This window comes from Ambystoma mexicanum, chromosome 1p (assembly GCF_040938575.1).
Source record: "Ambystoma mexicanum isolate Mex_15411 chromosome 1p, UKY_AmexF1_1, whole genome shotgun sequence".
NCBI lineage: Eukaryota > Metazoa > Chordata > Amphibia > Caudata > Ambystomatidae > Ambystoma > Ambystoma mexicanum.
In genome coordinates this window covers 648,474,084-648,490,423 of record NC_090921.1, presented here as the reverse complement: position 1 = coordinate 648,490,423, position 16,340 = coordinate 648,474,084, and the positions used below count along the sequence as shown (strand labels likewise).

The window sequence follows — 16,340 nt, the reverse complement described above, 5'->3', positions numbered from 1 at the left end:
TTGCAGATCCTTTGCATCCATCCCAAAAAATACATTCCATACTGTGCTTCAGCATGGTTAAGAGGCTGGACATCTTGAACTGTTGTCGTGATGGATTTGCGGATCCATGAATATGGCCACCAACTCCACCGAAGACCAGAGCCATATACTAAATGTACCCTACAACTGACATGCCAAGTGAAGGATAAGATTGCCAATGTCCGCCCATATTTGCAAATACTCACTCCATAATTGGAGACTGGGTATCCCCACTATTAAATGATGTAGAATCCCCAAGTGAATAATTGAGCAGTTATTCAATAGAGTCAGGCGCAATTTTCCTCTTTAAAGCTTTTTCATAGAATGGGCTTGAGGAAAAAATAATCAGCATGATCAAGGGGTTTGAAGTTTCCCGAATCATCCACAGGAGGCGGGTAAGTTATTTTAGAAAAGTTATTTATTGTGAAAGGAGGCACTTCTGTTCAAAATGTCATTTCTCTATTGAACATGCACAGCACCTCAATATATACACATGACTGTGAAATGTTGTATGATTCCAAGTTGTCTGGGAGGCCTGACAACATGTTATGATGCCAGGAACTGAGAGCCTGGCAACCACTAAACAAGTGAACATAAGAAATATAACACAAGCCACAACATGTTTATAAATACTGTTGAACAGTAACACCAACATGTTAATGTCTACAGTTAGTCGTGTTGTGCAAAAGAATACAATGAAATAACTGCCATTGTTCAGCAGCCTAAGATATATATTAAATATAATTTGAAAGCTAAAAGTTTATTTAAAAAAACCTCTATGTACATATAACACAATTGTTTAAGGCGTTGTACATGGCCAATTGGACCAGATCATTTTTTACAGGTTACACTGATGGGGTGCCCCCTGTCACCGCTACTCTTCAACCTAGCATTCGGACCCATAGTGGAATCCATCAGGAAAAGCACATAAATAAAGGTCATAACCCTTGGGAAAATAAACGTATTATATATGCACATAATATGCTGATCTCGGGTTTGACAAGAAAACAAAGCAACCCAAGCTCATTGACACACTAAAGGAGTTCAGTGGGCTAGCAGAATGAAAGGTGAATTATTCAAAAATGCAAAACACTAACCCGGTCAAGAATATTATAGTGCAAAAATAGGAGCACCAAGAATGGAAAACAGAAGAAATGTAACCACGAAACAGAGTAGCTCTGTATGATACGAGCTGAACCATCCTACCACTGAGCCAAATAATCCTAAAATGGATAGAGTGGATACCACAATCATGTGACAAACAGCACTGACAGCAGCAGAAAGATCAAGTAAAACTAGAATTGCATAGTGCTTACAGTATTGTGGTGAAAGTAAAGAGTTAGAAACAAAGCAAGGCAGTTTCATTGAAGTGGGGAGAAAAACACGTTCAAGACTTTTGTGAAAAAAAGGGATTAGAGAAATATGATGAAGGGTCAAGAGAGGGCTTCTTGGCAATAGGAATAACGATTGCATGCCTAAAATCAGAAGGAAAGGTTGCCACCTGGTCAGTAAATGTTACAAAGAAGCATCAGACAGGAAATAATGAAGGGGTAGGCTTTAGGGATCAGAGGTGATGGTACAGGATCAGCAGGAGAAGTAGGAGGATGAGCACAGGTCAGAAAACTAGATGTGTCATAATCAGACAAGGCAGAAAAATAAAACAAAAGAAGTAACAAGAGAGAAATAGGAAGACATAGGAAGAAAAGCAGAAAAATGAAGACTAAACTAGATGACAGAGAAGAATGAAGAAGAGAGATTAGTAGTAATGAATATAGCAAAGTCAGTAGGGGAAAGAAAAGAAGAAAGAGAAGGGTCAGGCAAGGGAGGAGGCATGATCCAATGAAGGAGCTGGGAATCAATGCATGGGTGAGGTGAATGTGTAAAATATAGATCACCATAGCACGTTTTCTTTGGAAATAAATAGTTCAGTATCATATGATGTATGAAGGGATGGCAGAGGCTAATGATCATCTAAACCTTCGGTCATCTGCCAACGTCAATCTGCATGGCGTGCGAAAGAAGGAGAAGAGTAAAGCTGGAGTCAGCCAAGGTTAGCGAGGTTTAAATGAGGGAACAAAGGATTCATATGGACGAGAAGCATTAAGGGTGGAGAGAAGAGTAGAAGCTCACGCTGCAGAATTAGCAGATAGGAAAACTCATCAAATGGAGTGAGACAGGTAAGAAGGGAAAAGAGAAAAGTAGATATCATAAAAGAGACTACGTTGTGATTTTGAAGAAAAAGACAAGAAGATGTAGTTGGACTAAAAGGAAGTGGTAAAAAAGGAAAAGGCACTATTGTTGAAAGCTAAAATACAGTTTAAAAAAAAAGAATTGACTTGAGCAATGGCCAGAATGCATTGTGTTAAATTGTGCAAAAGGTACTTTCTGTATAATCAGCCCAAGTCAACACACATTAAAACATAGACACAACACAAACACACATGTATGTACAAACACACACCCTTAACTTGGGTGATGGGTCATATCTAGCAGGGTTGGCCACCATTGGGCCGCATTAGGAGTTGGCTGGTGCAATATTATAGTGCCGGTAATTCAGGTTACTGGCATGTTACCTCACTGGCCAACTCCGAGTTTGCTTTTGGAGTAGCCGAAATTACCTTCAGCTCGACGCTGGAGGTAATTCCGGCAACCAACCAGCAAAAATTGCTGGTATTATCGGCACTGGTAATACTGGCAACTACCCCCATGGAGCCTTATAGGACTCCATGGAATGGGGAGTAACTGCTCTTCTGGCACTCGGAATCTGGCGGTAATTCTGCCAGACTGAGTGCCAGTAACGGTAATTCCGTTTGGTAGTATCCCACCGGATTTACTGGAAGGAGACCACCAAACATATAATGAGGCCCAATTTCTGCCTATATCGGACATCACTTTTATTCCGTCCCAAAGTCCTTTTTTAGCAGAAACCAGGCGAAGACCAACAATACTGCAAAGTTGGAGGTGAAGAACCAGAAAATTTTCAGTGTCATTTCCTTCCTTGCCTACTGCTCTACTGTTGCACATAGACATACATGCACACACACACAATGGGTGAGACGTGTAGCAAGCTATTCCTTTCAGAAACTGAATGTACTCAAATCGTATTGTGCCCTTTTAACCTTTACAAAGTGCAGAATGCTCACAGTACACAATGTAAACTGAACCTTCCAAAACCTACTATAAACCTTAAATTAAGACTTCTACAGATGTTGAAGATGTTGACTGTTTGAAACGAAATAATTAATTCATCCTTGCTAAAATGTTATTTATCCATTAACAAAACATGCCTTCACTGAAAGAAGTCTACAGAGCTTGCTGTTGACATACTCCGACATTAGGGGACAGTTTGTAAGAATGGAAAGAATGCATGAAACCCAAAAGCCTGTGTAGTCTTAATTGGTCACTGTTCTTTATCACATTGGTCAGTGAGTGTTCGTCATTTGGGACGGCTGGTATGTCTAGCAGAAACATGAAGCAAGGCTTCCATTATGTTGCAATATCCTGAAGATATGGAATGTCCATAGTGCTGCTGAAGAATTAAAGTGGAGCACTCATTCTAAGACTCTCTTGGTGCGTGGAGGTGCTTTCTTCAAGCCGAGATGACTCAGGCTCTTCTTTAAAGGCATTCCTAAGAGCCGCTTTAAAAAAGCCCCTTTGTCCTCGCCGTCTGAGGCTCCCCACAAGGAAGTAGATAACAGGGTTGAGGCTACTGTTAAGGCAGAAGCTGATTAGATAAACCATTGTAAAAGAGTCAACAGAAACAATGTGAAACATTTCAAGAAAACTGGTCAACGAGAATGGGGCAGAGAGGACAAGAAACACAAGAACCGTGGTGATGATAAGAATGTAGGGTCTCGGTGGGTGGCGCTTCATGGAGGTCTTGCAGATCCTGATAAGCAGTATCAGATTGGACAGAATCATCAGGGGTAGAAAAATACAAAACAATAGAACATTCTTAAATATGTCCAGTCCTGTAGATTCCTCTCTTTGGACAAAATAAAAAAGCTCTGCTGCAAGAATTGTACATGACAGGGCCCATAAAATGGTGCATACAATGGCAGACTGGTGCCTGGGACGGTGGCATTTATACCAGATGGGGTATAGGATTGACAGACACCTCTCGACACTGATGGATGTGAGGAGGCACTGGCTGGTGAGATACCCGAATAGAGCCATCAGAAAGGGAATCTCATAGGAAACAGCTTTGCTGATCAATCCGTGAATGTCCATCAGGAGAATCAGGAACATAATGGAGAATATTAAAAGAAAAAGAAAATCTGCAGTAGCCAGATTCAAAATGTATGTGGTAAAGGGACTCCTGGAAAAGCGAAACATCAAGTTCCAGAAAACTATCCCATTCCCAGCAACTCCAAAGAGACAAATGGCAATGAGGAAGGAGAATACAGCCACATACGATAAATAATCGGAATAATAATTTTCTGTGTCATTAAAATCTGCAAAAATATCGTAATCTTCAGTCCCTGTAGAGCTGAGAGAGCTGTCGAGGTCCTCCCACCTGGTGGGCCCATCAGGGACTTCACTCATTTTCTCTGACCTGTCAAAATGGAACAGAGACAATAGCAGAGATAAGTAATTAAACCAGAACAATAATTGTTTCAGAAAACAAAAGAGATCACAATCCAATAGAATCATGTTGCGTCTTCAATCTAGCACATTTAAAATAAGCACTCCAACTGTATTTTGAGACTCGCATATCATTTATGATGGATAATGTGAGAAATTGGAACAGGGCGCAGCAGACTGACCATCCCTCTCACAAACCTTTCAGAAAACAAGACATTATGATTCTTATGAAGTATTTTTTGAGAGCAGATATAGCTTCGGGAGCAAGAGATTGCTGTACAAGTCAAAGGAGGAAGTACATGGTGAAGGAACCAGAGATACGAGGGAACAGGAATCTAACAACGTGGAAGTCGAGGTCAGTCAGTGATCTACAAGCAACCTGGGGAGTATGCAAGGGGAAGCAGATCACTCAGTCTTAAGTTAGATTGGAACTGGATTCAGGGACATCGATTCACGAAAAGGCCCGGGGTAGGGAAGTGATATCACACACCTGATCACATCACAGGAAGGGGTGACACATGAACTTTTACCCGGATGGCATCAGTTCATCTTTAACTCTGGTGACATCACCAGAAGTGACATCGCCAAAAGTGGTTTAAATAGGTACTAAATTGAGCAAGAATAGTTTAGATACCGACCACATTTTAACAAGGGTGCTGCCTTCATATGCCATGGATGGTGTAATGATACAGCAGGGTTTTACCCAATACAATCAGCATAGGCCAAGGCACTGCCATAGATATGCCACATCAGCATTGTATGGCCAGTTACTTCCATATTATAACAATTATAACTGCATGTCAAGTATTATTGTAATTATTTCTTTTTTATTTTTTTTATTTTATTTGTGTATGGTTCTACTACAAACGTAACAGAGCCTCTACAAAATTTTAAAAAACAAACAAACATTACATTATATGTCTTAATCTACCTTAACAAAGGCATATCGTTCCCCTTGTTTAATACTCCCTTTCTCTCACGGTCAGGGGATAACCATACATTTTTATCATATAAAGGAGACAGAAATTACATTCCTTCACTAAATACTGATCTATACATATTGTATGATGCGGAAGTACCCTCTTTGTACCAATAGTCTTGAAAAAATAGACTTAGTACCTAGTTGTTTTTTCACAATATCAAAAAACTGTTTATTTTAATAGGTTAAATCACAACCCAATTTTCCTTTATAAAACCAACTCTAAAAACAGAATTTTCTTAAAATAGACCCAACAACAGAAGGTGGATACAATACAAATTACTAGTTTCACACACATACATTTCTATAACATAACAATACAATACATCAACATATAAAATTTATGTAGAGGTTTTAACACTTCCAATCTCTGAGTATTATTAGCTCAGGTTAAACAGTCCCGACATGTTTCAGTTCTTCGTTGCACTCAATGCATGAACCTTCTTCAGGGGAAGAACCCTTTTGTTTTTATTCTCCACCATGTAATCCAGGGCCACAAAAATACTCTTCAAATCGTACTCCTATAATTATTAAATACACAAAGACAAAAAACGAAGGGGTATCACTACACATCAACATCATCCAAATATGTAAGTCAGCTCTACACTACTAACTAAACTCCAGTAACATTGAAATTTAAACAATGTACTGGTAAGATTATAAATTAAATAAACAAGATAGCCACTACATACCTCATAAGTAGGATTTCTGTAGTGTGGGTGTGCCAAAGTGCACCCGAAGAACCTCAGACCCCTTTAATTAAGTCTGTAAATATTTTCTTGGTGGTTCTTTAATAACCAGGAACCTGATCACTGCTGTAAAGGAACATAAAACAAACAGTGGTGTGAGAAACACAACCACTACTCCCTCACTTCATCCCAATATCATGTAACCACAGACACTCTGTTGTGCTTTGATAACCATGCTGACAAGAATGCCCGCCTCTGTAGTGCACCATCGTGTACCCATATCATTCAATATGATTACACCAGCCATATATCACCACTATCGTGCTGCTGAAACCACACCCTTCACCATGGCAATAAAAACAGAGAATAAAAACAAAAGGGTTCTTCCCCTGAAGAAGGTTCATGCATTGAGCGCAACAAGGAACTGAAACATGTCGGGACTGTTTAACCTGAACTAATAATACTCAGAGATTGGAAGTGCTAAAACCATTACATACATTTTATATGTTGATGTATTGTATTGTTATGTTATAGAAATGTATGTGTGTGAAACTAGTAATTTGTATTGTATATGTATCCACCTTGTGTTGTTGGGTCTATTTTAAGAAAATTCTGTTTTTAGAGTTGGTTTTATAAAGGAAAATTGGGTTATGATTTAACCTATTAAAATAAACTGTTTTTTGATATTGTGAAAAAACAACTGGGTACTAAGTCTATTTTTTCAAGACTATTGGTACAAAGAGGGTTCTTCCGCATCATACAATATGTATAGATCAGTATTTAGTGAAGGAATGTAATTTCTGTCTCCTTTATATGATAAAAATGTATGGTTATCCCCTGACCGTGAGAGAGAGGGAGTATTAAACAAGGGGAACTATATGCCTTTGTTAAGGTAGATTTCTAGGAGGCTCATTGTGGTCTCGAAGGCATTTTTGGAAAATAGGATCTCGAGGTTCAGTCTGTTAAAGGAATAGTTTTTGTCCTAAATGTTGTAGAATTGTGTTTGTTTTCCCTACTGGTTATATTGACTAGTGACCATTATGGCGACCGCCTCAGATAAATGTCTTGCATACAGTGAAGAACACATACAAAAATTATTAGAGTCCCTGTCTGCTTTGGCAGACGCGGATGATGGTATTTTTAACAAGAATAATGACCAATGGGACGAGTTGGCCCAACTCAGAAAACGTTTAATTCGTACAGAATTACATGGGGTCATCATGTTACAATATATTAAGAACCAAGCACTACCTCAAGGCCTCATAGTTAGAAATGAGCCGAGGTTATTTATGGATAATCCAGAATTCAAGATAAAATGGAGCTATATTTCTAATAAGTGCGGTCGGGATTGACTAGTCCTTATAATAGATACGGCCACAGAAGTATCTAAAAAAATTGAAATTGATATTTCTAAACTACAAGAGGAAATAAAAAAATATCTTGATCTTGATGCTTTTAAAATCAAGTTAGATTTACATCTCAAAGAACTAACAGAATTTAAAAATGACACCAATCTTGACCGCATTAAGAGGATGAAAAAAGATCTCTCCACATTTTCATACGAAAAAGCATTTCCCTATATCGTTGATGGCTATAAGTTCGGCAACAATCATCAGGGTACTAACATTCAAGCCCCGTTTAAGAAAAGGGTACATTTTCGTAACACCTCCTATAGCTCGAGTGAAGAAGGGAGTACGGGTTCTGCGGACCCCAGTAATCAAGAAGGAGGGGGGAGTGGCAGAGGTCGAGGACAACGTTATCAGAATAAACAAAGACAAGGACATCCTTTTTTAGGACAGGGGCCCAACCGAGGAGATTGGGGCAACCAGATTCAAACCCGCAGTCGAGCGAGGAATCAATGGTGATCAATTTATCTAACTATAATTTGAGCACTAAGGAGGAAATAGTTCTCAACAAGGGTTTGAATTTTGTTACCACTAAATATCATGATCCTTTCGAGTTCAGATCTGAATTCCACAGTTTTATGGGGAAGGTCCATTTGAATGAGTTTTTTCTTAATGACAATGTGTATGAGAATGTTAATCACACGGGTCTCAGAAATAAATCTACTTTCAGTGCCCCGACCCACAGTTATACACCTGAATCTCGTGTCCTTGAGAAACAGGTTCTCAAAGAGGTATAGAAATTGGAACAACAAGGTATACCGCATCACTCTAATTTTGGTAATGCTCAACGAGAATTGATTTCGCAATTGGCCAGACTACAAGACGTAATAGTGAGGCAAGCCGATAAAGGCGGAGCCATAGTGCTATCGAACCGTGTTGATTATGTGGGGGAATGCCATCGCTTATTGAGTGATGGCACGAGCTGTCATCCCATACCTTCTGATCCATCAGTTTCTATGATGGAGATCATAGAAGCCAAAGTACAGAGGGCATATGAAGCAGAAATGATTAGTAAACAGGAATGTGACTACCTCATTAGAAAACAAGGACGTGTACCCGTTTTTAATATTCTACCTAAAGTGCACAAAAGCCTTACTAATCCTCCGGGTAGACCTATTGTTTCTGGAGTAAACTCTATCCTTGAACCTTTGTCTAAATTTGTTGATTTTTATTTAAGACCATTTCTTCTCAAAATGGATAGCTATCTGAGAGATACATCGGATGCTATCAACAAAATTGAAAATTTGCCTTTCACCTCAGGTCAGTCTTTTCTGATCAGTCTGGATATACAATCCTTGTATACAGTCATTCCTCAAAGGGCCACTTTGGAGGTTATAGAAGAAATTCTACGAGATAGGGAAGATGGTCATCCTGTAAGTAATGCCTTCATTATGTGGTGTGCTGAGTTTGCTTTGACTCGTAATTTTTTCCAGTTTCAAGGAGCATTTTTTGAACAAATTGAGGGCACAGCCATGGGTGCTGCCATGGGACCGAATCTTGCCAATTTGTATGAGGAATATTTTGAAAACATGTTCATTTATCCGGTTACCAACCCGTACAGAAAACATCTTTTGAAATGGCTTCGGTACATAGATGACATTTTTATACTATGGGAAGGAACAGTTGTAGAGGCAGAACTTTTTGTTGAATGGTGAATGTACAGAACCCTTTCTTAAAATGTACTAAAGAGATCAACGCACAGGAAATCAACTTCCTAGATATCACCATATTCCACTATGAAGGCCATCTTAAAGTTAAACCCTACAACAAAAGAACTGACAAAAATGCTCTTCTCCATTTCTCCAGCCACCATGCTAAACATATCAAGGCCAACTTGCCCTTTGGGCAATTTTTGAGAATAAAGAGAAATAGTAGTTTGCAGCAGGACTATAAAGAAAGTGCAGCTCTTTTGTCTAGAAAATTATGTAGTAAAGGTTATCCAGCTAAGTTGGTAAAGAGGTCTTCTAAAAGAGCTTTTAACAATAACCGAGAGGCATTATTAGAGAAAAGACAAAGAGACGACAAAGGGAATCGGATTGTATTTGTCAATACTTTTTCAAATTTGTCATATAAAATCAAAGGCATCATTAATAAGGCATGGAGAAAAGTGTATAATGATAAATCGACTCCTCCCCCATTGGTGGCATTTAAGAAAAGCCAAAACATTAGAGAGATGCTTATCAGGAATGATATATCCATCAAACAACCATCAGAACCCAGACAAACCACATTGTGGGGTCTCCCACCTGTTAAGGGACATTTCCCCTGTGGAAAATGTGTTATGTGTGCCACGACGAAAGAAACCAAACAGATTATGTTGAATCCAAATATTAAGTGGGTTCTGAATGAAATGACCAACTGCAACACTGAAAATGTTGTTTATTTAATCACGTGTCCTTGCGGATTACAGTATGTAGGTAAAACCAACAGGAAATGTCGCACCCGCATGATAGAACATCGCAGTTGCATAAAAAATCAAGTACTGTTAGCAGCTATGGTCAAACATTTTGTACAGATGAAACATTCTCACGAGGATTTCAGTTGGGTGATCTTAAAGAAAATCTGTGGCAAAAATAAATCAGAAATAGATGGCAAACTCATGTTATTCGAACAAAAAATGATTTATAGGTGCCAAAGTCATATCATTGGTCTTAATGAAGAAATCGATTGGCCACATACACAGATAAAGGGACACTTGATGGATATACATTCCTGTGTAGATATAGTTATATCTGATATGTCATTAATGAGAAATATGAAGACATGTTATGGTCTAATGTATATGAACAGAAATGCCCGCCTCTGTAGTGCACCATTGTGTACCCATATCATTCAATATGATTACACCAGCCATATATCACCACTATCTTACTGCTGAAACTACACCCTTCACCATGGCAATGTCACTAATTCAAAAATATATATATATATACCTCCTCTGCAACGCCAATACTCCTGCGTAGATGGCGATATAAACAAAGTTTTTTACATTTTCCTCATCGCTGGTAAGTTATCCAAGTATACATCCTACAACAGAGGAAACCAGATCAATACACTTGCTAAAAAATACCACGTGTGTTTCCATAACGTACTCTGCCCTCTACAATGTAGTTTACTTAATATAAGCCGCTATTGAAAAAAAAAACAAATGGATGCTCGTGTTGGAAAGTGACACGTGATTTCATAACGTGCTGTGCCGTCTACAATGCGATATACTCAGTATAAGCGGTTATTACCTTGAATGCGAACGGAATTTCACCCGATATAGCTCCGGAAATCCAGAACTCAATTCCAGTCAGTACGGCGGTTCGGCTGCCGGCACCCTGCTTGCGTTGTGTGAAAAAGTTAACGTGTACTTTTTCTGCGACATAAACAAAGGACTAACACCCTTTGTTTCATAAAAATAGAAAGCGGATTACACTCCATTGTAGCAAGGAACCCGGTATGCATGCAATGTCTCTAAGCTACAAAGACACCGCATAACCACTAATCTAGTTATTGCCAAATTGAATAAGGATAGTAACTGCGCTAAATAGGGCAAAAAATTACCACTCAAAAGAAAAAACTTAAACATATTAATTATGGAGGCGCAAAGATGACGTGAACTCTACACGCCATATACTAGACCCTCACTGGCTACGACTAAACATGACTAAACACGACTGCCATGTCAGAAGCAAGGCCATAAACAAGAATGTAACAACTAGCATACACACACCATGCAAGCAGAATTGTAACCACGAATGTAATTGACACTGGATTCCATGTTGGAGAAACTCAATATCCACATCCATAAATACGCCAGGCAGGTTAAAAAGATCCTGTGGATATAACACAACTAGGAGACCATTATTAACCCATGTTCTAAATACGTTTTTTTGTAGACAATTAGAGTCACCCAAACAACATCTGATGATTTATAAAACAAAGCATTCTCAGTATCTGAACCATATCAGACCCATCACATAATATTTTCAAATTTCGGACCAATATCGTTTTTCAAGACACCATTTCTGTTCATATACATTAGACCATAACATGTCTTCATATTTCTCACTAATGACATATCAGATATAACTATATCTCCACAGGAATGTATATCCATCAAGTGTCCCTTTATCTCTGTTTATGTGGCCAATCGATTTCTTCATTAAGACCAATGATATGACTTTGGCACCTATAAATCATTTTTTGTTCGAATAAGATGAGTTTGCCATCTATTTCTGATTTATTTTTGCCACATATTTTCTTTAAGATCACCCAACTGAAATCCTCGTGAGAATGTTTCATCTGTACAAAATGTTTGACCATAGGTGCTAACAGTACTTGATTTTTCTAGGCAACTGCGATGTTCTATCATGCGGGTGCGACATTTCCTGTTGGTTTTACCTACATACTGTAATCCGCAAGGACACATGATTAAATAAACAACATTTTCAGTGTTGCAGTTGGTCATTTCATTCAGAACCCACTTAATATTTGGATTCAACATAATCTGTTTGGTTTCTTTCGTCGTGGCACACATAACACATTTTCCACAGGGGAAATGTCCCTTAACAGGTGGGAGACCCCACAATGTGGTTTGTCTGGGTTCTGATGGTTGTTTGATGGATATATCATTCCTCATAAGCATCTCTCTAATGTTTTGGCTTTTCTTAAATGCCACCAATGGGAGAGGAGTCGATTTATCATTACACACTTTTCTCCATGCCTTATTAATGATGCCTTTGATTTTATATGACAAATTTGAAAAAGTATTGACAAATACAATCAAATTCCCTTTGTCGTCTCTTTGTCTTTTCTCTAATAATGCCTCTCGGTTATTGTTAAAAGCTCTTTTAGAAGACCTCTTTACCAATTTAGCTGGATAACCTTTACTACATAATTTTCTAGACAAAAGAGCTGCACTTTCTTTATATTCCTGCTGCAAACTACTATTTCTCTTTAGTCTCAAAAATTGCCCAAAGGGCAAGTTGGCCTTGATATGATTAGCATGGTGGCTGGAGAAATGGAGAAGAGCATTTTTGTCAGTTCTTTTGTTGTAGGGTTTAACTTTAAGATGGCCTTCATAGTGAAATATGGTGATATCTAAGAAGTTGATTTCCTGTGCGTTGATCTCTTTAGTAAATTTTAAGAAAGGGTCCTGTACATTCAACCATTCAACAAAGAGTTCTGCCTCTACAACTGTTCCTTCCCATAGTATGAACAGAAATGGTGTCTTGAAAAACGATATTGGTCCGAAATTTAAAAATATTATGTGATGGCTCTGATATGGTTCAGGTACTGAGAATGCTTTGTTTTATAAATCATCAGATGTTGTTTCGGTGACTCTAATTGTCTACAAAAATCGTATTTAGAACATGGGTTAATAATGGTCTCCTAGTTGTGTTATATCCACAGGGTCTTTTTAACCTGCCAGGCGTATTTATGGATGTGGATATTGAATTTCTCCAACATGGAATCCAGTGTCAATTACATTCGTGGTTACAATTCTGCTTGCCATGGTGTGTGTATGCTAGTTGTTACATTCTTGTTTATGGCCTTGCTTCTGACATGGCAGTCGTGTTTAGTCGTGTTTAGTCGTAGCCAATGAGGGTCTAGTATATGGCGTGTAGAGTTCATGTCAGCTTTGCGCCTCCATAATTATTATGTTTAAGTTTTTTCTTTTGAGTGGTAATTTTTTGCCCTATTTAGCGCAGTTACTATCCTTATTCAATTTGGCAATAACTAGATTAGTGGTTATGCGGTGTCTTTGTATCTTAGAGACATTGCATACATACCGGGTTCCTTGCTACAATGGTGTGTAATCCGCTTTCTATTTTTATGAAACAAAGGGTGTTAGTCCTTTGTTTATGTCGCAGCAAAAGTGCACGTTAACTTTTTCACACAACGCGAGCAGGGTGCCAGCAGCCGAACCGCCGTACTGACTGGAATTGAGTTCTGGATTTCCAGAGCTATATCGGGTGAAGTTCTGTTCGCATTCAAGGTATATACTGAGTATACTGAGTATTTCGCATTGTAGACGGCACAGCACGTTATGAAATCACGTGTCACTTTCCAACACGAGCATCCATTTGTTTTTTTTTTAAATAGCGGCTTATTTTAAGTAAACTACATTGTAGAGGGCAAAGTACGTTATGGAAACACACGTGGTATTTTTTAGCAAGAGTATTGATCTGGTTTCCTCTGTTGTAGGATGTATACTTGGATAACTTACCAGCGATGAGGAAAATGTAAAAAAACTTTGTTTGTATCGGCATCTACGCAGGAGTATTGGCGTTGCAAAGGAGGTATATATATATATTTTTTTGAATTGGTGACATTGCCATGGTGAAGGGTGTAGTTTCAGCAGCACGATAGTGGTGATATATGGCTGGTGTAATCATATTGAATGATATGGGTACACAATGGTGCACTACAGAGGCGGGCATTCTTGTCAGCACGGTTATCAAAGCACAACAGAGTGTCTGTGGTTACATGATATTGGGATGAAGTGAGGGAGTAGTGGTTGTGTTTCTCACACCACTGTTTGTTTTATGTTACTTTGCAGCAGTGATCAGGTTCCTGGTTACTAAAGAACCACCAAGAAAATATTTACAGACTTAATTAAAGGGGTCTGAGGTTATTCGGGTGAACTTTGGCACGCCCACACTACAGAAATCCTACTTATGAGGTATGTAGTGGCTATCTTGTTTATTTAATTTATAATCTTACCAGTACATTGTTTAAATTTCAATGTGACTGGAGTTTAGTTAGTAGTGTAGAGCTGACTTACATATTTGGATGATGTTGATGTGTAGTGATACCCCTTCGTTTTTTGTCTTTGTGTATTTAATAATTATAGGAGTACGATTTGAAGAGTATTTTTGTGGCCCTGGATTACATGGTGGAGAATAAAAACAAAAGGGTTCTTACCCTGAAGAAGGTTCATGCAATGAGCACAACGAGGAACTGAAACATGTCGGGACTGTTTAACCTGAGCTAATAATACTCAGAGATTGGAAGTGCTAAAACCACTGCATAAATTTTATATGTTGATGTATTGTATTGTTATGTTATAGAAATGTATGTGTGTGAAACTAGTAATTTGTATTGTATATGTATCCACCTTGTGTTGTTGGGTCTATTTTAAGAAAATTCTGTTTTTAGAGTTGGTTTATAAAGGAAAATTGGGTTGTGATTTAAACTATTAAAATAAACTGTTTTTTGATATTGTGAAAAAACAACTAAGTACTAAGTCTATTTCTTCAAGACTATTGGTACAAAGAGGGTACTTCCGCATCATACAATATGTATAGATCAGTATTTAGTGAAGGAATGTAATTTCTGTCTCCTTTATATGATAAAAATTATCAAGCCGATTCATGGAATAAATGTGCGCCGAAAATCCCGGCGCAGAGGGGCCAATGCGTGCGCTGCGCCGAAAATCAGCGCAAAGCGCAGGGAAACCAGCGCACGTCGATTCATGGAAGTCCCTGCGCAAGAAAAGCAGAGGACGTGCGCGGAAAAAACGCGCGGCGCAGGCCGGCGCACAGGTCAACCAACGCCGTGCGCCACGGCCACTGCGCCATCACTCCGAGCGCAGCGCACAGCTCTAAAGTAGGCGGAACACAGGGCGGGACACTCGGAATGGGGAATAAAATGGGGCACAACACTCGGAATGGGGAAGAATGTGGGCGGCACGGGGAAAGTTCAGGAGGCAAGTGCGCGGAACGCCCACACGCTCGCATACAACACGTATTCATGGAATAGAATAGGGCAAAAAAGCGCACGCTCAAAGCAGCGCACAGGCACAAACAGGCACAAACACGACCGCCACAAGAAAGCAGGCGGTAGCGTGTCTGCGCCTGCAAGAAATGTGCGCTAAAAGGCGCGCCAACAAATAGCACCTATATACAGACATGACCAATGTACAATACTGTTGCCCTCCTGGACAAATGACGTACAAAGGGGTACCCACAAACACAGACACGCGCAGAGAGAAAAAATAAACGTGTGCGTGCATACCGGGGTGCGCGGTAAGTTCCACACGCGATATGGGCGGGTACGTGGATTGCAGGGGTGCGCGGGAAGTTCCACACGCGATATGGCAGGGAACGTGGATTCGAGGGGTGCGCGGGAAGTTGCACACGCGAAATGGCCGGGTACGTGGATTTCAGGGGCGCGCGGGAAGTCCCACACGCGATATGGCAGGGAACGTGGATTCGAGGGGTGCGCGGGAAGTTGCACACGCGAAATCGCCGGGTACGTGGATTTCAGGGGCGCGCGGGAAGTCCCACACGCGATATGGCAGGGAACGTGGATTCGAGGGGTGCGCGGGAAGTTGCACACGCGAAATGGCCGGGTACGTGGATTTCAGGGGCGCGCGGGAAGTCCCACACGCGATATGGCAGGGAACGTGGATTCGAGGGGTGCGCGGGAAGTTGCACACGCGAAATGGCCGGGTACGTGGATTTCAGGGGCGCGCGGGAAGTCCCACACGTGATATGGCAGGGAACGTGGATTCGAGGGGTGCGCGGGAAGTTGCACACGCGAAATCGCCGGGTACGTGGATTTCAGGGGCGCGCGGGAAGTCCCACACGCGATATGGCAGGGAACGTGGATTCGAGGGGTGCGCGGGAAGTTGCACACGCGAAATGGCCGGGTACGTGGATTTCAGGGGCG

The 16,340-nt window shown here is 40.0% G+C and overlaps 1 protein-coding gene across 1 annotated transcript in view; it reads right to left on the bottom strand.

Annotated features, from left to right (window-relative positions):
- Positions 1-418: 418 nt before the first annotated feature.
- Positions 419-16,340, bottom strand: part of LOC138578307 (mas-related G-protein coupled receptor member H-like) — a 90,640-nt gene continuing 74,718 nt past the window's right edge. The window contains exon 2 of the mRNA XM_069649698.1: positions 419-4,573. Coding sequence (XP_069505799.1) covers positions 3,556-4,563 — 1,008 coding nt within the window. The 5' untranslated portion in view covers positions 4,564-4,573 and the 3' untranslated portion in view covers positions 419-3,555. The remainder of the gene's footprint in view (positions 4,574-16,340) is intronic.